At 44.7% G+C, this 21,983-nt stretch overlaps 1 protein-coding gene across 50 annotated transcripts in view; it reads right to left on the reverse strand.

Annotated features, from left to right (window-relative positions):
- Positions 1 to 21,983, reverse strand: part of KANSL3 (KAT8 regulatory NSL complex subunit 3) — an 89,824-nt gene that overhangs the window by 31,825 nt on the left and 36,016 nt on the right. For 16 of the 50 annotated variants that reach the window (XM_074010983.1, XM_074010994.1, XM_065526603.2 and 13 more), the window contains 5 exons: positions 21,696 to 21,826; positions 19,570 to 19,679; positions 18,932 to 19,154; positions 18,463 to 18,596; positions 9,280 to 11,749 (listed from right to left, as the gene is read on the reverse strand). In XM_074010983.1, the coding sequence (XP_073867084.1) occupies positions 11,729 to 11,749; positions 18,463 to 18,596; positions 18,932 to 19,154; positions 19,570 to 19,679; positions 21,696 to 21,826 (619 nt within the window). In that variant the 3' untranslated portion in view covers positions 9,280 to 11,728. Of the gene's footprint in view, positions 1 to 1,538; positions 3,437 to 9,279; positions 11,750 to 18,462; positions 18,597 to 18,931; positions 19,155 to 19,569; positions 19,680 to 21,695; positions 21,827 to 21,983 lie in introns of those variants that run through there. The other 34 variants (XR_012421875.1, XR_010580293.2, XR_012421869.1 and 31 more) reach the window with 7 other exon arrangements.

Consider the following 21,983-nt stretch of genomic DNA (forward strand, 5'->3'; position numbering starts at 1 on the left):
GCTGAAAAATATTGATTATTCATGCTAATAGGCAGATAACTTTACTAGACTCAAACTGCATACTGCTTGCCTGCAGTCAAAGGCAGCTGAAATTTCAATTCAATTCTTTTAGCCTTAGCAGGACTGCTGGAAGTCTAACACACACATGTGTAGTTTAGGAGCTAAAGGAAGGTTTGGACAGAGTGTGCAGAATATCTCGGCTCACTCTCTTCTTCCTGTGAGTATCCCCTCAATTTCCAGCTGCAATGGTCAACCCAACCTCTGCTATTTTGTTCTGCAAGCTGGACAGAACAGTTATAGCAGCACATTTCTGAGTTTTCACTGCTCTGCATGGTACAGGCTATGGTTTGCCCTCAGACTACAAGCCATACAAACAAAATTCACTGTTTCACTCTCTCTATCCAAGTGTCACCCACTTTCCCATTATCTGTCTGATTCTGTTGCTCTCCAGCAGCTTATGGGAAGTTTTCTATTTTTTATTTATAGTTATTATATGTGCGTGGAATGGTCTGGTAGGAGCTACTTGGCTATTACCAGATGTGGGCCCCTTCTCACTCAATTGAGTCTCAACATTTATATACATCCTTGTAATGTCCATCCAAAACAAGATCTAGAACATTTCCCCCCGACTGAAAAAGTCTCTGTACTCCTTTCTGGTTACAGTCTGTCTCAGTCATGCTCTGACTTCTATAACCGCAGACTAGTTTTGTTCAAATTTGGATTTCGTATCAGTGGAGTCATACCATGTAGTCTTTTGGGTCCAGCTTCTGCCATTCAGCCTGCTACTGAGATTCATACAGGTCACTGCATGTCAGTGGTTCATTACCAAATACTGTTCCATTATAGGAAAATACTGCAATGTGTATATCCATTTTCCTGTTAAGGGACATTCAGTCTATTTTCAGTTTTGGGCTATTATGAATAAAGCTGCTATGAATATACTTGTAGAAGTCACTACTTTTGTGGACGTAAGTTGTCATTTCTCTTTTGTATATACATAGGAATGGAACTGCTCAAACAGTTCTTCAAAGTTGTTTACTGTAATAGACTACCACTAGCAATGTCTAAGAGTTCCAGGTGTTCCTTATCCTTGCTAACACTTGGTATTGTTGTTAATTTTAGCCATTCTAGTGAGTGTAAAGTGGTATTTTATTGGTTTAATGTTGCATTTTACTCATGACCAGTGATACTGAAAACTCTTTCATGTGCACATTGGCTACTTGGGTATCTTCTTGTGGAATGTCTCTATTTAAATCTGCAAATATTTATTACATTTAAATTGTGATTTGTAGCAATTATTTTATGTATTCTGGTTATGTGTGTGTCCTCGGTCAAATACGTATTACAAACATTTTATCTGAGTCTGTAGTGTGTCTATTCTTTTTTCACTTTTATTTTAGAGACGCTCTTGCACAGGCTGGAGTGCGGTGGTGACTCATGGTGCCCTGCAGCCTTTAATTCCTGAGCTCAAGAGATACTCCCACCTCAGCCTCCCAAATTGCTAAGATTACAGGCATAAGCCACTGCACTCGGCCTGCTTTTATTATTTTTAATTGGCATATAATTGTATGTATTTATGGGATAGAGTACAGTATTTCAAGACATGTATACAATGTGTAATGATCAAATCAGGATAATTGGCATATCCATCACCTCAAAACATTTCTCATTTCTTTATGCTGGGAACATTCAAAATCTGGTTTTCTAAGAATTTGAAAATCTACAATAAATTGTTAATTATAGTCAGCCTATAGTGTCATAGAACACTAGAAGTTATTCATTCCATCTACACTGCCTACTTCTATAAGATCAGCTTTTTTAGCTCCTACCTGTGGGTGAGAACACACAGTATTTTTCTGTCCAGACTTACTTCACTTAACATGTCCTCCAAGTTCATCCATGATGCTGCAAATGGCAGATTTGTTTTTACTAGGTAGTATTTCATTGTGTATATATATCCCATTTTCTTTATCCCTTCATTTGCTGATGCACACTTAGGTTGATTCTCTATCTCGGCTGCTGCAATAAACACGGGAGTGCACCCACGAGTCTGTGTGTGTCAGACCTTCTGAAGCTGTGGATGCCTGAGGACATTCTTATAATGTCCTAACATTTAAATTCTATGTTCTGTCCTCCAATGTGTTAAAAACATTAATGACTTCTTGAAGCAAAGATTCATGTTGTGATGTCTCACATTAGTCTGATTCTGCCTCAAACTCTGCGGTGGATGTGGATTTTCTCTATGGAAGCCTTTAAGATTTTCTGTCTTTTGTTGGCTTAGGTAAAGAGTTAATGATCGGCCGGGCGCGGTGGCTCAAGCCTGTAATCCCAGCACTTTGGGAGGCCGAGACGGGCGGATCACGAGGTCAGGAGATCGAGACCATCCTGGCTAACACGGTGAAACCCCGTCTCTACTAAAAAATACAAAAAACTAGCCGGGCGAGTTGGCGGGCGCCTGTAGTCCCAGCTACTCGGGAGGCTGAGGCAGGAGAATGGTCTAAACCCGGGAGGCGGAGCTTGCAGTGAGCTGAGATCCGGCCACTGCACCCCAGCCTGGGCGACAGAGCAAGACTCTGTCTCAAAAAAAAAAAAAAAAAAAAAAAGAGTTAATGATCAAGAACCCAAAAGCAAATGCAACAAGAACAAAAATAAATAGATGGGATTTAATTAAACTAAAAAGCTTCTGCACAGCAAATGAAAAATCGGAGTACACAGACAACCCACAGAATGGGAGAAAATATTCACAAACTATCCATCTAACAAAGGACCAATAACCAGAATCTACAAGAAACTCAAATCAGCAAGAAGAAAATATGTAATCCCATCACAAAGAGGGCAAAGGACATTACCAGACAATTCTCAAGATATGCAAATGGCTAACAAACATGAAAAAATGCTCAATACCACTAATTATCAGGGAAATGCAAATCGAAGCCAGTGTGAAACCACCTTATTCCAGCAAGAATGGCCATAACTAAAACTTTAAAAATAATAGATGCTGGCACGGATGTGGTGAAAAGGGAACACTTTTACACTGCAGGTGGGAATGTAAACTAGTACAACCACTATGGAGAACAGTATGGAGATTCCTTAAAGAACTAAAATTAGAACTACCATTTGATCCAGCAATCCCACTACACTGGGTATCAACCCAAAGCAAAATAGTCATCATATGAAAAAGTCACTTGCACACACATGTCTACAGCAATACAATTTGCAACTGCAAAAATATGGAACCAGCCTAAATGCTCATCAACCAAAGAGTGGATTAAAAAAAATGTGGTATATATATAACATGGAATACTACTCAGCCATAAAAAGAAACAAAATAATGGTATTTGCACTAACCTGGATGGAGTTGAAGACCATTATTTTAAGTGAAGTAACTCAGGAATGGAAATCCAAATATCGTATGTTCTCATAAGTGGGAGCTAACCTATAAGGACACAAAGGCATAAGAATGATATAATTGGGCTGGGCGCGGTGGCTCATGCCTGTAATCCCAGGACTTTGGGAGACTGAGGTGGGCAGATCACTTGAGGTCAGGAGTTCGAGACCAGCCTGGCCAACATGGTGAAACCACATCTACCAAGAATATAAAAATTAGCTGGGTGTGGTGGCAGGCACCTGTAATCCCAGCTACTTGGGAGGCTGATGCATAAGAATCACTTGAACTCGGGAGGTGGAGCTTGTAGTGAGCCGAAATCATGCCACTGTACTCCAGCCTGGATGACAGTGAGACTCAGTCTCAAAAAAAAAAAAACAAGAATGATATAACTGACTTTGAGGACTTCGGGGTAAGGGTGAGGGTGGGGGTGATTAAAATACTACACACTGGGTGCAGTGTACACTGCTCAAGTGCCAGGTGCACCAAAATCTCCGAAATCACCACTAAAGAACTTACCCTTGTAACCAAAAACCACCTCTTCCCCAACAACTAATGGAATAAAATTTAAAAGTAAGAAAGATTTTCTGTCTTTGATTATAATGTGTCTAGATGTGGGTTTTCCTTATTGCTCCCAGTTGAGACTCCATGTGAATGCTTTCAAACTGAGGCCTTTCAATTTTCTCTTCTTAGAAATGTTAACCTCCATTATGTAAAAAAATTACTTCCTTGTTTTTTATCTCATTTTCCTTTCATGGTTTTTAAAAATTGAAAAAAGTTTTGAGAGACAGGGTCTCACTATGTTGCCCAGGCTGGAGTGCAGTCGCTACCCACAGGCCTGATCATCGCACACTACAGGCTCAAACGCCTTCCCGAGTAGCCAGCTTTCCCTTCATGACCCTTAATTGTGCTCTACTGTTTCTACTTCTGTCCTCTATACTTCTTGGCTTTTTTGATGCCTTCTGAGAGAATTCCTAATTCTAATCTTCCAGTTAATTCTTTAGCCATATTCCTTCTACTTTTTGTCCCATAATTACTTTGTTTTAGCTATTATATTTTCTATAACTAATATTTCTGGGTTTTTAAATAACAGTTTCCTGTTGTTTCATATCAATATCTGACCAACCATAACTCCTTACATATATTAGTCACATATTAACTTATCTCTTCCAATAATTCTGCTTCAGAAAGTATATGTTGTCCACTGTTGCCTTTTGTGAGGTGGCTATCTCCTCAAATGTTTAGTTATTTGTGGGGTGGTGTTGAAGAAGGCCAAGTGGAAAACTAAAACTTCAATCCCGATGAGTGGTAATAAGGCTCCCAACCCCCAATCCTGTTGTGCCATTTAGAGACCATGTGGTTAGCCTGGAAATCTACCCCCGCCTGGCAATAAGACACACCCCTGTCCCAGCAATTCTCGTGCCTCAGCCTCCTGAGTAGCTGGGATTACAGGCGCCCACCACCACACTCAACTAATTTGTGTATTTTTTCTAGTAGAGACAGGGTTTCACCATGTTGGCCAAGCTGGTCTTGAACTCCTGACCTCAAGTGATCTGCCCGCCTCGGCCTTGCAAAGTGCGGGGATTACAGGCGTGAGCCACTGCACCCGGCCCTTCTCTTGTGTTCTAAATTATATTTGAAGCAAAACTTACAACATTGTCTAATGTGGTTGTCAGAGTACATAGATAGTTACACTAGAGGTGGAAGAGGGTAATGTGGATACCAGGAGACTGTGATAAGTTATATAAAGTAACATTTTAGAGCAACCACTAAAAAACTATACAAGGAGATACAACTCAAACCACTATGCACAAACCAAAATTGTATTCTAAAAAAAGTGTTCAAGTAACCCACTTACGGGCAGGAAAACGAAAACAAAAAATGGAACAGAAAACAAAAACTAAAATGGCCGACTTAAGGCCTAACATTACTTATAATTACATGTAAGAAAACAGTCTAAAAACTCTAATTAAAAGAATGAGAATGGTATAGAAGAAAAATCATATGCTACATGCAGTCTACAAGAAATTCACTTGAAATATAATGACATAGGTGAAACCAAAAGAATAAAAAATATATCATGCAAACATTAATCAAAAGCAAGTAGAATGGGTATAGTGTCAAATAAAGTAGACTTCACGGCAAAGAAAACTGACAGGGACAGAGGGACATTACATAATGATAAAAGGGTCAATCCACCAAAAAGACACAGAAATCCTAAAAGTGTATGTACCAAAAAACAGAACTGAATACTATGTGTAATAAAAACTGACAGAACTGAAAGGAGATATAGACAATTCCACAATTATAGTTGGAAATTTCAACACCACTCTTTCAACAGTTGACAGAATAACTTGACAGAAAATCAGCAAGGATATACAAGAACTTGACAACCCCATCAACCAACAATTTTATCAACATTTATGGAACACTCCACCCAATAGTAAAACACATTTAAGCACCCACAGAATACATATCAAGATAGATCACCCCTGGGCCATAAACCTCAACAAATTTAAAAGACCACAATGAGATACCACTACACACCTATTAGAATGGCTAAAATAAAAAATAAAAGAGGCCAGGCGCGGTGGCTCACACCTGTAATCCCAGCACTTTGGGAGGCTGAGGCGGGTGGATTACCTGAGGTCAGGAGTTCAAGACCAGCCTGGCCAACATGGTGAAACCCCATCTCTACTAAAAACGAAAAAAAAAAAAAACAATTAGCCAGATGTGGTGGCAGGTGCCTGTAATCCCAGACTAGGGAGGCTGAGGCAGGAGAAGTGCTTGAACCTGGGAGGCCGAGGTTGCAGTGAGCCAAGATCGCGCATTGCACTCCAGCCTGAGTGACAGAGTGAGACTCTGTTTCCCAAAAATAAAATAAAAATAAATCATAAGAGACAATATAGAATGCTGGTAGGAATGCAGAGAAAAAGAATCTCTCATACACTGCTGATAGGAATGTAAAATAGTACGACTACTCTGAAAAACAGTGGCAGTTTCTTTTTTCTTCTTTAGAAACAAGGTCTCACTCTCTCTGTTGCCCAGGTTGAGTACCATGGCATGATCACAGCTCACTGCAGCCTTGACCTCCCAGGCTCAAGCAATCCTTCCATTTCAGCTTCCCAAGTAGCTGAGACTACCGGTGTGCGGCATGACCCTTGGCTAATTTGTATTTTTGTAGAGTCAGGGTCTATCAAGTTGCCTAGGGGGTTTCAAACTCCTGAGCTCAATCAATCCTCCCATCTTGGCCTCCCAAAGTGCTAGGATTACAGGTGTGAGCCATCAGGCTGGGTTGGCAGTTTCCTAAAAAATTTAAAACCTAACATGTGACCCAGTAATCACGCTCCTGGTCATTTATCATAGAGAAATGAAAATTCATGTTCTCATAAAAAAAAAAAAAAAACTGCATACAATTGGCCGGGCACAGTGGCTCACACCTGTAATCCCAGCACTCTGAGAGGCCAAGGCGGGAGGACTGCCTGAGGTCAGGAGTTTGAGACCAGTCTAGCCAACATGGTGAAACCCTGTCTCTACTAAAAATACAAAAAAATTAGCTGGGCCTGGTGGTGTGTGCCTGTAATCCCAGCTACTGAGGAGGCTGAGGCAGGGGAATTGCTTGAACCAGGGAGGTGGAGGCTGCGGTGAGCCAAGATCATGCCACTGCACTCCAGCCTGGGTGACAGAGCAAGACTCTGTCTCAAAACAACAACAACAACAACAAAAACACTGCATACAATTGCCACAGCAGCTTTATCTGTAATAGCCCCAACAGGGAACAAACTAGATGTCCCTCAATAGGTGAATCAATTGTTACACAAACTGTGCTAAACCCATACCATGAAATACCACTTAGCAATAAAAGGAATAAACTACTCATAGACATACAACAACTTCGATGTGTATCAGGGAAATCATACTGAGTGAAAACAAGACAATCTCAAAAGGCCATGCACTGTAGGATTCCATTTATACATCATCTCATTTAGGACAAGCAGAAGTGATTACTGGTTGCTAGGGTCAGGAATGGTGGGGAAGGAGATGGATGTGACTATAAAGGGATGGCATGAGGGAGATCTTTGGGCTGATGGAACCATTCTGTATTTTGTTTATGGCTACAGTGATTAAATGACATAGAACTATACACACACATTGTACCAACTTCCTGGTTTTAATTTTGTATTATAGTTATGTGAGATGTAAGTACCGGGGGAAACTTGGTGAAGGGTGTTATACTATACTATAACTGCAGGTTAAAAACACACATATCTAACAGCCCAGCAGTGTTTTGCTTTGTTTTGTTTAAATCCATCTTCTTCTCCTTAGAAAAGTAATGATTTGAATCACATGACTTCATCTTCTGGATACTATGATTGGACTGGGTGGGAAGAGATAAGGAGAACCAACCCACAAGTGAGAGTGAGCCAATCAGGCTGTCTTCAGAATTTGAACTGAGTGAAAGAGACCAGCCATCCATGAAGGGTTCTGCAGCTGAAAAGTCCTGTGACAACAGGATCAAAACTGGATCCTGGCAAGTCCAAGTCAGTTGAGGTCATGAGGCAAGTAGCAAAAACCGTGAGGCTCCTTGTCTATAAAAATGCCTCATGAGAGAATATTCCCTTTCAGAGCTATTTTGGTGGTGAATAGGTTTCTCCTTCTTGCAGCCATCAACCCTGACCAAAATGTGTGCTTGAAAAAGAGATAAAAAGGTAACAAAGACTTGTCTGCATCATTATTTGCTATGGCCCTGTCCCCATACCCCTGAAGCTTCAGACAGCTGTCATTTTAACAATCTAATCCTCGTCTCGCTTGAGCTGACTGCTCAAGTCAGTGAAACTAGAGTTTGAGGGAGAAGACAGCAAATCAGATGTCTACTAAGGAGGGTAACACGATGTGCCCAGGTATACTGGACACTCCAAGCAGCATACCAGAACTATGGCCTCCACCCAGAGGGCTCCAATGCCAAGGGTAGGGACCTGGAATTTAGGGGTTAGAAGGAAGGTCCTCCGGAACACAAGTTAACGAATAATCTAGAGGTTGGAATTCATTCATTCATCTCTAAATCTTTGTGTATTTATTGGGGGTGGGTGGAGGTATGGGAAGTGCAAAGGGATACTGATCTTTCAGGATCAAGGTGGAGGGACCCCACCTACTGACGTAAGCTCAGCCAAGAGCCCCACCATAGCAACATCGATTACTCTTGGCCTGGTGGGAAGTAAACTGAAAAGGTCACGTGCAGGCCAAGCCACCATCTTCTCACCTCTTGGGCTAATCTCTACTTCCAGTCTCCCATCTTAGAACCCTAGCACAGTGCAAAGTAGAAAAGACACCGACATCAGACTACCTGGGTTCCAGTACTGCTTCTGCCATTTCCTGCTGTTTGACTGCCCTGTGCCTGTTTCCTCACTTGTAAACAGGAAATTACAGGCTGGGCGCAATGGCTCATGCCTGTAATCCTAACACTTTGGGAGGCTGAGGTGGGCGGATCACAAGGTCAGGAGTTTGAGACCAGCTTGGCCAACATAGTGGAACCCCGTCTCTACTAAAAATACAGAAAAATAGCTGGGTGTGGTGGCGGGCGCTTGTAATCCCAGCTACTTGGGAGGCTGAGGCAGGTGAATCGCTTGAACCCAGGAGGCAGAGGCTGCAGTGAGCCAAGATAGCGCCACAGCACTCCAGCCTGAGCAACAGTGAGAGACTCCATCTCAAAAAGAAAAAAAAAACCAAAAAAACAAAAAGGAAATTAGAGTACCACCTCACATCACCTGGCATTGGTGAGGTGATGATCACTGGCCTTACAATATCTTAGCTCTATCTTCTGTGCCCACTTCATTGGGTGGTTACCAGAATACATATAAGAAGTCAACTGAAAAGAAGCTGAAGCAATCCAAATGTTGTTTTTGGTGTTTTTAATTGTTTAATGTAAGAACAGAACCATCACAGCCCCTCAGCTCTATAACTCATCCAGCCCAAGACTGTTTTAGTGGTGAGACCAAGAGCAGACAGGTCTTCCTGCCTCAGTGACCTCAAAGCACAAGGACATCTCCATAGGGCATCAACATACATCTGTCATCCAAGAATCTAAGACCTTCCTGATCCTTCCACATTTTCTACCAATAGTATCACTTTCTGAGGTTATGGATTCCAGGTGTTCTAGGAAATAGGTAAACCTTCCTTTTGCGTTCCAAGAAATACAGTTTGCGAAGGGAACTGGAAAACATGACTCTAGGCCTCAGCCACTTCCTCTGTTACCCTGTCCAAGGTGTAGAACAATCCATGTTCTCACAGCTCCCCTTCTTCAGTTCTGAAGTTCTTCAAGGTGGATAGACCACACCTCAGGAAGTCATCCCTTGCAAGCACACTAGAATTTACCATAAAGGCAGGTCGGCTTGTTAGTTTTTCTTTGTCCCCAGCATACACTGAGCCAACAACTTAAGTCATGAACGGGTTGTTCAGGGCTCTGTCTGTCCTAAATGATTCCTAGAAGCTTCATACAGCTCATATAGTCTCACTGTCCACTGCTCTTTTGGTGTGGTATGATCCTACCTGTAAAGCTATCAAACCCCTGGGTCCTGGATGCCTCCTCCAGATTTCATACCTTCCTCAAGTTTACTAAATACTTCCTGAATTTAAGAATTTTGAGAAAGTCACCTACCAGCTAATGCAAAAACACAGCCTAATTCTGTGTGAATCCCTGTTGAGATCAGCTTTTCAGGTCAGGGAGGGAAGGCATGTTGTTTAGGGTACCCTCTCCTATCACACACATCCCCCCTGCCCACAGTACCCTGACCTACCTTGCCTGAGACTCCTAGACACTATGAGCTCCCTTCTGGCTGCCACTCAGACTGGCCAGGAAGGCTCCCAGATTGAACACAGGTGGCCCGGTGTAGATACACACTGTACTGTGGGTCAGGACCATGGACTATTATTTAAGCCACGTCATAGGCCCTTCCTGCCTACAGAAAAGGACACTTGAGTAGAGTCACACTTGGGTTGCCTAATTTATTACCTTAACTAGAAACATTCTAAGTATGGGAGCCTGTTCTGGAGGGTGGCTCCTAAACCAAATCTAAAACTATCTTTGCACACAAGTGTTGGAAGAGGTAAGCAGGGGATCAGAGCTCCATCTTCTGTGACCACTTCTCCAGGGATTGCCACCTATAGGGCTCAGGTTGGTACCAACAGCCCTGCATAGTAGAGTCACTGTCAATCATCTTCCCACTTGTAAGCAGGAAGACAAAAAGTCTCATGAAATAGAAATGAAAACACTGAAGCATGGCCTTCATCATCCTAATGCCACAAGTTTTCTGGGATGGCCAAGATACTACCTTAGCTTGTTGTCCCTGCTTCCCTCCAGAGACTGGAGACAGAGGATTTTCCAGGGTTAGGGTTTCTTCTCTGACTTGGCAAATTCTTCTTTTTATCTCCAGCTGAATCACTAGTTCCTTGGGTGGCAGAGCAGAGACCTAAGCACAAACCACCGGGCTTACTGGCATGTCCTTCGAGCTGCTTCCTCTGCTGTTCTACTCCTCCTCTTCAGCTTACCTGAACCTGCAGACTCTCTGGATACAGAGACTGCCCAAAGCACGGTGAAAAGGACAAAGGGGCCAGGTTTCACCTGGCATCCACCGCTCCCAACATCTAGAGTAAGTCAACGAGGCTGAAAGATGACGGCCCAGTTCTCTTTGCCTTCACTGTGACACTAACAAAAACCAGAAGTTTCAGGTGTCAGCAAGCTACTCAGCATGACGTGGTTTCTAAGGTGGGGTTGCATGGGGAGCACTCTCCCATGGCTGCTGATGAAGGCAACAGTGACGACCTAAACAAGCCCTTCCGGCTCTGAACCACCAGTTGGCAGGTCAGACGACTCCAGTCTTTAGCAAAGGGCTTTCCATTCTAACTCCCGAAACCCCAGACCAGATGGATGTCTCCTCCCAGCTGGGCGCAGAGGGTAGCACAGACTTCCAAAAGGAAACACCTTCATTAAATGCAGCAGGCAGTCCTATATACTGACCCTTGGGTCAAACCACAGCTTTAGCGGGGGAAGAAGTGGCTCTGATCCAGGTACAGCCAGATCTGCTGAGGAGTCTGGGGATCCCAGGAACCAGATCTGCAGATCCTGGACGATGGTGCTTCCCTTGCTGGCACCATATCACCTAACCTAACGGTTTCTCTGAAGACTCAACAGCCCAACTCTGAAGACAGTTGGCGGAGAGGCAAAAATGACTGTCTTAAAGAGGTCTTCAGACACGTGGACGGCTCAGCAGGACCACACACGTGCCCAGGGCCCACCATGAGGCAGCCATCACCAACTTGGTAAGGAGGACATATCACACAGCATCTTCAGGGTGCTGGAGGCAGGCGCTGTGGCAGGAGAGGTAGTGAAGAAGGGTCAAAGCTCTGACAGGTTATCATCACATTCAGACCCTCTAACCCAATCATCTTGACTCCTGAGAATTTATTTTAAAGAAGTAATTCTCAATAGGAAAGAAGCTGGATACACAAGGACATGTGTTGTAGCTGCCAAGTGGTTAACAGAACATGGACTCTAGAGTCAGAGACTCAACTTTCCACTTTTTAAGGCAAGTGCCTATGTTCTCTGAGCCTCCTTTTCCTTGCCTGTAAGAGGCAGATGACAGCATCTACTTTCCAGGGTCACTGTAAGGATTAAATGAAATAATCCACATAAAGCACCTGAGTGTAATCTGTGCTCAACAACAAAGGTCACCTCTTATTATTATGCATGAGGACAGAAAAGGAATGCAGAAAAAAGGAAATCGGTGAGTTTTTAAGGGCAACAGAACAGAAGGGAAGATCTCCATGACTGTTCTGATTTTGAGGCCTTAGACATGTAGGTGTGGGGGGATGCTATCAATGTTGAGCCCTGCAGCTTAAGAATAAGGAAGTGAGTAGGGAGGTGGCCTTTGTCACCAAGGCTTTCCCCACCTTTCTAAGTCTCCCCACTGGGAAACTCCCAAGAGGTCTCTGAGAATGCAGTAAAGGAGGGAAGGCCAGGTGAGGAGGCTCATGCCTATAATCCCAACACTTTGGGGGGGCCAAGGCAGGAGGACTGCCTGAGCCCAGAAGTTTAAGACCAGCCTGGGCAACTTAGCCCATCTCTACAAAATGTTTTCAAAAATTAGGTGAGCATAGTGCTGCACGCCTATAGGCCCAGCTACTTGGGAGGCCGAGGCCACAGGATTGTTTAAGCCCAAGAGGTTGAGACTGCAGTGAGTCATAATCACACCAATGAAGAAGGGTTTGACAATCAAACCTCATGACTTCAATTCTAGCACTTTGGGAGGCTGAGGTGGGAAGACTGCTGGAGCCCAGGAGTTCCAGACCAACATGGGCAATACAGCAAGACCCCATCTCAATAAAAAACGAAAACAAAACCTCATGGGCTTCCCTGTCCAAAGGCAGGGCTGTGCACAGATGATCACTCTATTCTGATTATGAATACACCTTAGAGTGAGCCAGCTTGCCCACAGCCTGCTACAAGGCTACAGTGAGGCCACTGCCATAGGCCGCCAGCTAGAGGTGCTGCTTGCCAGGCTGACAAGGTCCTGGTATGGCCAGCAGGACAGAGATCTTATAACCACAGGTAGGGAGTCCATTTTTTGGACTCTGATGCAGGGCACAACAGAGTCTGTCTGTTCTCTTCCTCCCTGCAGCTTCTCAGCTGAGGAGTACACAACAGTCCATTCCCATGAAGGAAACGCGGTAAACACCAATCCGTGCCAGAAACGAAACAGATAATTAGGTGTTTACGCAGATCTTAGAGCAGTCTAATTGGTGTCCACTTTTCTTTTTAAATTCACTCCATCCATAAATATTGCAATATGGAACCCTAAAATTAAAAAGGACCATTTTAAAATCCTAACAACAATAGCATTATCACACATTAAAAAGGTTAACAATTCTGTAATATCAACAAGTATCCGGTCAGTGTTCAAATTTCCAGTTGCCTCACAAATGTCAAAAGATGGGTAGTTTGTTTCTAAGCATTAAAACACCTAGATTCCCAAAGCCTGAGGAGATTCTGATCCTGCCACCACAACAGTCACTGAATTAAGTCAACTTCCTCACTACACCAGGTAAGAAAACCAAAGCCCAGAAGGCTAGGTGATTTGCCCAGGATCACACAGCTGGCTGAAAACAGACGACCTGACCCATAGTCCAGTGCTCTGTCTGGCAGTCTGAACACTGAGTTAACTATTAGAAGCTTTTGAATCAGCAAGAAGCCTTAATCTAATAACATCCCCTTGCTTGTTAGAAAAGAATCACCACCTGACCCCTCCTAGCAATTACATACTCATTTTATTTATTTATTTACTTATTTTGAGACGGAGTCTGGCTCTGTCGCCCAGGCTGGAGTGCAATGGCGCGATCTCGGCTCACTGCAACCTCCGCCTCCCGGGTTCAAGCGATTCTCTTGCCTCAGCGTCCCGAGTAGCTGGGACTACAGGTGTGCACCCCCATGCCCGGCTAATTTTTGTATTTTTAGTAGAGACGGGTTTTCCCCTCTCATACCATTTTGTATTTTGCCCTCTCATACCATTTTGTATTTTACCCTCTCATACCATTTTGTATTTTGCCCTCTCATACCATTTTGTATTTTGCCCTCTCATACCATTTTGGCCAGGATGGTTTCGATCTCTTGACCTCGTGATCCACCTGCCTCGGCCTCCCAAAGTGCTGGGATTATAGGCGTGAGGCACCAGGCCCAGCCTTCGCCCGTTCTATTAAGATGAAAACTAATCTCATGTTAACATCATCAGTTAGAAGGCCAGACTTCGATCTTTATTCTGTGCTTCAACAGAGCCACGGGCAAGGCGGATTCTCAACGACCTCTACTCTCTTCTCAGTGGTAACCAGCTTGCCCAGGCCATGGCAAGCTGAGACGGGTTACCTAACGCAGGAGGAAGGGACCACACGGCAGGATCTGTGTTCTAGTTGTGGATCAACCTGGCATCAGCAAAGGTGAAGACACTCTAAAAACAGGCCCAAATGGCTTTGTAGGTCACGTCTATCAAACCATCAAGGAACTATCATTTCTGTACTATAAAATTGTTTGAGAGTATGAGAGGGGAAAAACACTTCCCATCTCATTCTACAAGGATTGAATTACCCCTTTTACATAACTAGACAAAGAAAAGCACACACACACAAAAGTAGGGGGTGGAGGGGAAGAAAACTATGGGCCAAAGCCTGAATAGATTAATATAGATGACAAAATCCTAAGTAAAATAAAAGCAAATAGAATAAACATGCTTTTCTTTTGAAACGCTTAGCTTCTTTCTTTTTTCATTTTGATAGGGTCTTGTTGCCTTTGTATGTACAATAAAAAGAACAGGACACTATTCTGCCACTGAATCTAGAATTCACACAGTTTGATATTAGGAAACCTATTAAAGTAACTCATCATTTTAACTGATTAAAAGAAAATGTTGGCTGGACGTGATGGCTCACACCTGTAATCCCAGCACTTTGGGAGTCCGAGGTGGGTGGATCACTTGAGATCAGGAGTTCACGACAAGCCTGGCCAACATGGTGAAACCCCGTCTCTACTAAAAATACAAAAATTAGCTGGGGGTGGTGGCGCAAGCCTATAGTCCCAGCTACTCAGGAGCCTGAGGCAAGAGAACCGCTTGAACTTGGGAGGCAGAGGTTGCAGTGCGCTGAGATCACGCCACTGCACTCCAGCCTGGGTGACAAGAGTGAGACTCTGTCTCAAAAAAAGGAAAAAAAAAGGGAAATGTTTATCCTAATTCGTTTCATGTGATTCTAAAAGAATAATGGACAAAATTCAAAATTCAAAACTATCAAGAGAAAGGAAAAGAATGAAGATTATCTTAGCAAACTAGAAACAGAATCGACACTCCCTTAACTTCAAGATCCATACTATCAGCCCGTAACAGAAAGCCAGCATAGGATAGACAGATTCAAAATGACAGAACAGGCCCATGTGTGTTCAGTACTTTGGAATGTAAGAGCAGTGGATTCTAGATGAGTGGAGGAATGATGAATGGACTCATCCTTACCTCACTTAACATACAAAAGTGAACTATAAGGAATTAAAGGAAACAAACAAAAGCATTATAAGAAAACACAGAGAGTTTCAGTATGGGATGACAGCAAAGTTCTGCAGATGGATGATGGTGATGGCTGTACCACAATGTGAATGTACTCAATGCTACTGAACTGTAAGCTTGAAACATGGCTAAAATGGTAAATTGTATGTTACAGATGTTTTACCACAATTCAAATTTTAAAAGGAAAAAGGATTACTTTTATATCCTTGTGATAGGGCTAGTTTTCTTAAGGCATAAAACTTTGGAGCTACAAAGGAAAATATTTGAAGATTTTACTATATGAAAAATTCAAATGGCTGTATGATCCAGAAATAAAAGTTAAATGACTGACATTCAATGAATGCTTCAAAAGAAGAAAAAAAAAAGATGAGCCACTGACAGGAATAACATATATGCAACTTGCGTAACAGACAAAGAATTAATATCTGAATAAAGCCACTATAATTCACAGAGTATGACAAACATTTCATAAAAGACATAAAACTTCTTAAGTAATCAGGAAAATGCACATTAAAACAATTTCATTTTTCACCCAGATTAATCAAGTTAAAAATATTGATTTCCACAAAATACGAAACAGATATTTTCATCACTGTGGCTAGCATTGTAAAGTAGCAAAAACTTTTGGAAGGGCAGTTAGTGAGCAGCTGCCCAGATATTAGACGTACACATTTTCTACTTACTCTCTAGCCTGGAGAAATGCTCCCAAAGGTACACAAGAATAAGCAAGAGTGTTCACCAGAGCATTATTTAAAATATCAAAAACCAGAATAGAACCCAGCTATCTACCTAACAGAAGGTGGTGACATACATCTTCTTACATCTACTCAGTGAAATACTAGCCAGCCTCTGAAAGACGTAGACAGAGAAATGTGTCATGACATGATTTATAAAAAAGGGCAAGTTACAAAACAGTCCATACTCTGTAATCCCATATTTGTACAAAACAAATAAAATAACATACTTTGTGTAGAAAAAAAAATCTGAATGGATCCATACCAAGCTATTAACAGTGATCATCATCTCTGGGAGTAGCATCATGGGAAACCTTCCCTTTCTAAATTAATTATTTCTAATATGTTTGAATTATTTAAAATAAGCATAATCATTTTTATAATTGAAAAAATAAGAAACAAGATAAAATTAAAACATTTCCATCCCTCTGCAAAAAAAGGTAGCTATGGTCCCAGTGAATGTCAGGTGTTGACCTCTGTGCAGTATTTTCCCTAGAGAGGAAGTGACAGAAGAGCTTTTAGAATGGCTCAGGACTATCACTGCACCTCCAGTTCACAAGCAGGTTAACATGACGGAAAGGACAGGGAGACACAGGACAGGGAGACACAGGAAGGCCTCAGTTGCACAGGAGATACTGAAGGAAAGCACACTCGATACTAGACTCGAACTCTTTTTTGGCTTAACTTCTAATCTTTGAGTGGCTCCTCAGATCACCGTTTTAAGATTAGAAACATTTGACTTGAAAAGGTCACAATGGAAATCAGATCAGCTAAGAGAAACTAATCATGACTTCCTGGGTGAGACCTATAAAAACCTAGCTGTGCCCTAAAAAGACAGCCATACATGCCAAGATATGGGAAGGCACAGTGCTGGAAAGCCAACGTCAAAGAAAGAGTATTATACTTGGGGGCCGAGGCAGGAGGACCACTTAAACCTAGGAGTTCGAGGCCAGCTTGGGCAACATAGTGAGCTATCTCTGTCCCCATGTCCTTAAAAACAAAGAAAGAGGCCGGGCGCGGTGGCTCAAGCCTGTAATCCCAGCACTTTGGGAGGCCAAGGCGGGTGGATCACGAGGTCAGGAGATCGAGACCATCCTGGCTAACATGGTGAAACCCCGTCTCTATTAAAAATACAAAAAACTAGCCGGGCATGGTGGCGGGCGCCTGTAGTCCCAGCTACTCGGAGGCTGAGGCAGGAGAATGGCGTGAACCTGGGAGGCGGAGCTTGCAGTGAGCCGAGATCCAGCCACTGCACTCCAGCCTGGGTGACACAGCAAGACTCCGTCTCAAAAAAAAAAAAAAAGAAAGAGGCCGGGCGCGGTGGCTCACGCCTGTAATCCCAGCACTTTGGGAGGCCGAGATGGGCGGATCACGAGGTCAGGAGATCAAGACCATCCTGGCTAACACAGTGAAACGCCGTCTCTACTAAAAAATACAAAAAACTAGCCGGGCGAAGTGGCGGGTGCCTGTAGTCCCAGCTACTCGGGAGGCTGAGGCAGGAGAATGGCGTAAACCTGGGAGGCAGAGCTTGCAGTGAGCTGAGATCCCGCCACTGCACTCCAGCCTGGGCGACAGAGCAGGACTCCGTCTCAAAAAAAAAAAAAAAACAAAGGGCCAGGAGCGGTGGCTCACGCCTGTAATCCCAACACTTTCAGAGGCCAAGACAAGTAGATCACTTGAGGTCAGGAGTACGAGGCCAGCCTGGTCAACATGGTGAAACCCTGTTGTAGCCGGGCAGGGTGGTGGGTGCCTGTAATCCCAGTTACTTGGGAGGCTGAGGCAGGAGAATTGCTTGAACCAGGGAGGTGGAGGTTGCAGGGAGCCGAGATTGCACCACTGCACTCCAGTTGGGGCGATACAGCAAGACTCCACCTCAAAAAATAAAAATAAAAACAAAGAAAGAGCATTAGCTAAGTAGCCTCTACTCACAACTCTGAAGGATGAAACCAAGGATGAGAAAAAAAATTAAATGAAAGGAAAAGCAAACAAAAACATTAAATACTAGGCACTGCGACCCACTTGAACATACACAATCTTCACAATATCCAGGGAGAGATGTAGAAGAGGAGGCTCAAAGAGGTCCATGATTCGCTCAGTATTACAAAGCCAAACTCCAGAGTTCAGATTTGAATTTGAATCTGAATCTCGTCTGTCCAGTGCATGGGCAGCCCCTTCAATCAGCCAGTCAGCTGGTCTCAAACTTCCCAACAATGAAGCCCATGTCCTCAGTCCTTCCTGGCAGACTCACCTGTGAGCTGGAGGGCAGCACCTGGGAAGAGGGCTCCTCGGATGGGGCTGCTCCTGAGCCCATAGGGCTCAGTGTGGTGATCCTGCTCGGCTGGCCACGAAGTGTCAGAGTAATGGTGGTGGGGACCTTCAAGCCTGAGATAGAGAGAGAGAAGCAGTATTTTTGAGTCACACTCTCCACCTTCTGCTGAGGCTTTCCTTTCCTGGAGAGCTTCTCCCCCACATAACACAGTCCCTTGGCCTCCTCCCCAGCTGGGTCATCTATGCACTATCGGTCAATCTGAAAGGCAACAGGAAACAGCCTGTGTTCGCTCAACCTCTCTGGGATGGGTCCACACAGCGGAATCCGAAGGTCAATGCCAGGACCCTGTGGGACTGGTTTCAACATCACACCTTGCCCACATGAGATGGGAAGGTCCTCGGGGGAAGACCCCAGACCTGGGAGTCCCCACAGCTCTCATGAGACTCACCTGATGCTTGGTGAGAGATCTGAGCCAGGCCAGGGAGGCTGCTTGCCAACTTAGCGAGGCCCCCATTGGTCAGCAGCTGGTGGATGGCTGTGGGCTTCCCACCAGGAGTGGCACCCAAGGAGGAGAGAGTGGTGGCCACAGGAATGGTACGGACAATGGTGCTGGTGCCCGTGGTGATGGCACCCAGGCTCTGCATGGGGGTGGGCAACTTCACACTGGTGGCCTGTGGGACACACAAGCCCAGGTGATCAGAAGCTGTCGCCCAACAGCAACGTTCGAGTTTGGAGGGCCCACAGCATATTATTAAAGGCTAACATGTATTGAGTGCCTACTACATGCAAGGTACTCTTCCAGGCATTCTGCATATATTATTTCACTCTTACAACAACTCTATGAGGGAGGTACTATTATTACCTCATTTTATAAACAAGGAAACAAAAACAGAGTGGTCAAGAAACTTGCCCAAGGTCACACAGTAAATGATAGACCTTAACCTTTGGAAGTTCCCTGCTGTGTAGCTAGAAGGCTGTTTGTCCTTGACCCACTTGACTCCAGATCTAGTTTCCCTGCCAAAACCAACTGAGCTGAGGAGGCCTCCTCCCTACACCTGCCCAGCCCAGCAGATGGCAGATGTGCACCTGTGGGGCTGGTCCTGGGGAGGGATTTGCTGGAAGGCCAGAGGTCTTGCTGCTGATATCCTGCAAGCTGAAGCTGAGGCCTTGGAGGAGGCTGCTGGCTGATGTGGCCCCTAAGAGAGGACATAGCAGGAATCAGTAGAGACTCAATCACTTGCACTATCCCAAGAGCAGCCACATCCATCCACCCTCACCACCAACTAAAACACCAACGGTGCTTGCCCTTGGACACCCCCGTCCTCAGAAAGAAGGCAAGAAGGTCTCCCCAGCCAGGCACACACGCAGTGGATGCCACACAGGAAAGGTACTGTGCCAGACACTGCCCCGGATTTGCTCTGCACCTGCTGCAAACCATCAGTCATACATTTTGGGCCATTTTGAGAAATCCAAGTTTATTCCTTTCTTTCCAGGGAAGAAGAAGAACTTTTTAAGCCAAAAGAATTCTAAATACCCAACTTTCACTTCGCCTCACACAATCAAAGCAGAAAGGAAGTAGCCTCAAAGCAGTAAAAAAGGTTCTCTTCTTGGCCGGGCGCGGTGGCTCAAGCCTGTAATCCCAGCACTTTGGGAGGCCGAGACGGGCGGATCATGAGGTCAGGAGATCGAGACCATCCTGGCTAACCCGGTGAAACTCCGTCTCTACTAAAAAATACAAAAAACTAGCCGGGCGAGGTGGCCAGCGCCTGTAGTCCCAGCTACTCGGGAGGCTGAGGCAGGAGAATGGCGTGAACCCGGGAGGCGGAGCTTGCAGTGAGCTGAGATCCGGCCACTGCACTCCAGCCTGGGCGACAGAGCGAGACTCCGTCTCAAAAAAAAAAAAAAAAAAAAGGTTCTCTTCTCAAGCCTGTAATCCCAGCACTTTGGGAGGCCGAGACGGGCGATCACGAGGTCAGGAGATCAAGACCATCCTGGCTAACACAGTGAAACCCCGTCTCTACTAAAAAATACAAAAAACTAGCCGGGCGAGGTAGCGGGCGCCTGTAGTCCCAGCTACACGGGAGGCTGAGGCAGGAGAATGGCGTAAACCCGGGAGGCGGAGCTTGCAGTGAGCCAAGATCCAGCCACTGCACTCCAGCCTGGGTGACAGAGCGAGACTCCATCTCAAAAAAAAAAAAAAAAAAAAAAAGGTTCTCTTAAAGGAGAAGGGTTTCTTTTTTTTTTTTTTTTTTTTTTTTTTTGAGGCGGAGTTTCACTCGTTTCCCAGGCTGGAGTGCAATGGCGCAATCTCCGCTCACTGCAACCTCCACCTCCCGGGTTCAAGCGATTCTCCTGCCTCAGCCTCCCAGGTAGCTGGGTTTACAGATTCCTGCCACCACACCCGGCTAATTTTTTGTATTTTTAGTAGAGATGGGGTTTGACCATATTGGCCAGGCTGGTCTCAAACTCCTGACCTCAGGTGACCCACCCACCTCGGCCTTCCAAAGTGTTGGGATTACAGGCTTGAGCCACCGTGCCTGGCCAGGAGAAGGGTTTCTGCAATGCCTTGGCCCTGCTGGGCTCAGGCAACAGGTCTTTCAAAGTAGCGTTAGTGGGTAGGACAAAATGAGATACAAGCACAGACAGAAAAATGTCTCATTTTGCTAATGCCCAGTGTAGCACCATTTCCAGTTTTATTCAGTCAGATGTGCTTAAAACAGCAAAATAAAACCATAGTCAGCCCTCAATTATCTGTGGGCTTCGCAGCAGATTCGCAGATTCAAACGACCACATGGATAGAAACCTGTAGATATGGAATGCCAACTGTATGACATAGTTTCATATAAGGGACTTGAGCATCCATGGATTTTGGTAGCGGTGAGGGTCCTAGAACCAATCTCCTGTGGATAAGAAAGGCTGACTACACATATACGTCCTATCGGCTATTTCTCCTTACAGTAGAGGATATAGCACCTGTAGACTGGAACATTTAATCACCTGCAGACCAGGACATTTACTCACTGCATTTATTCAAGGCCAAGGAATCCCTCTGCCCAAGCTAATTCCAGTTTCACGTAAAGCCTCTATGATCACTCTAAGACCCAGAGGCCCATGCTGTGGATTCAGCTCCAGGGATGCTTTCCCAGGACCACCTACCAGCAGCAGACCAAAAATTCTGTGTTGGAAGGGGAGAATGCTGGGCCACAAGATACCTGGGAGGGAGCTGCCAGGAGAGGTGGCCACCAGGCGGCTCTGCAGTGTGTGCAAGGCACTGGGTGCAGTGCTGCTGGAGACCACTGAAGGGGCTGGGCTGGCTGAGACTCCACCTTCAGAAGAACTGGACCTGGAGACAAAGGAAGGAGCTCTGTTATCCAAAGGTCACAGGGCAGCAAGCCCTAGCAACACAGGCAGGGTACAGAGTGGGGCCCAGCAAGGCTTTCAGCAGCAGACGCACACCAAGAATCTTCAGCTTCTTTGTTCCCCTTTCTGAACCTGGCCTC

This window comes from Macaca fascicularis, chromosome 13 (assembly GCF_037993035.2).
Source record: "Macaca fascicularis isolate 582-1 chromosome 13, T2T-MFA8v1.1".
Classification (NCBI taxonomy): Eukaryota; Metazoa; Chordata; class Mammalia; order Primates; family Cercopithecidae; genus Macaca; species Macaca fascicularis.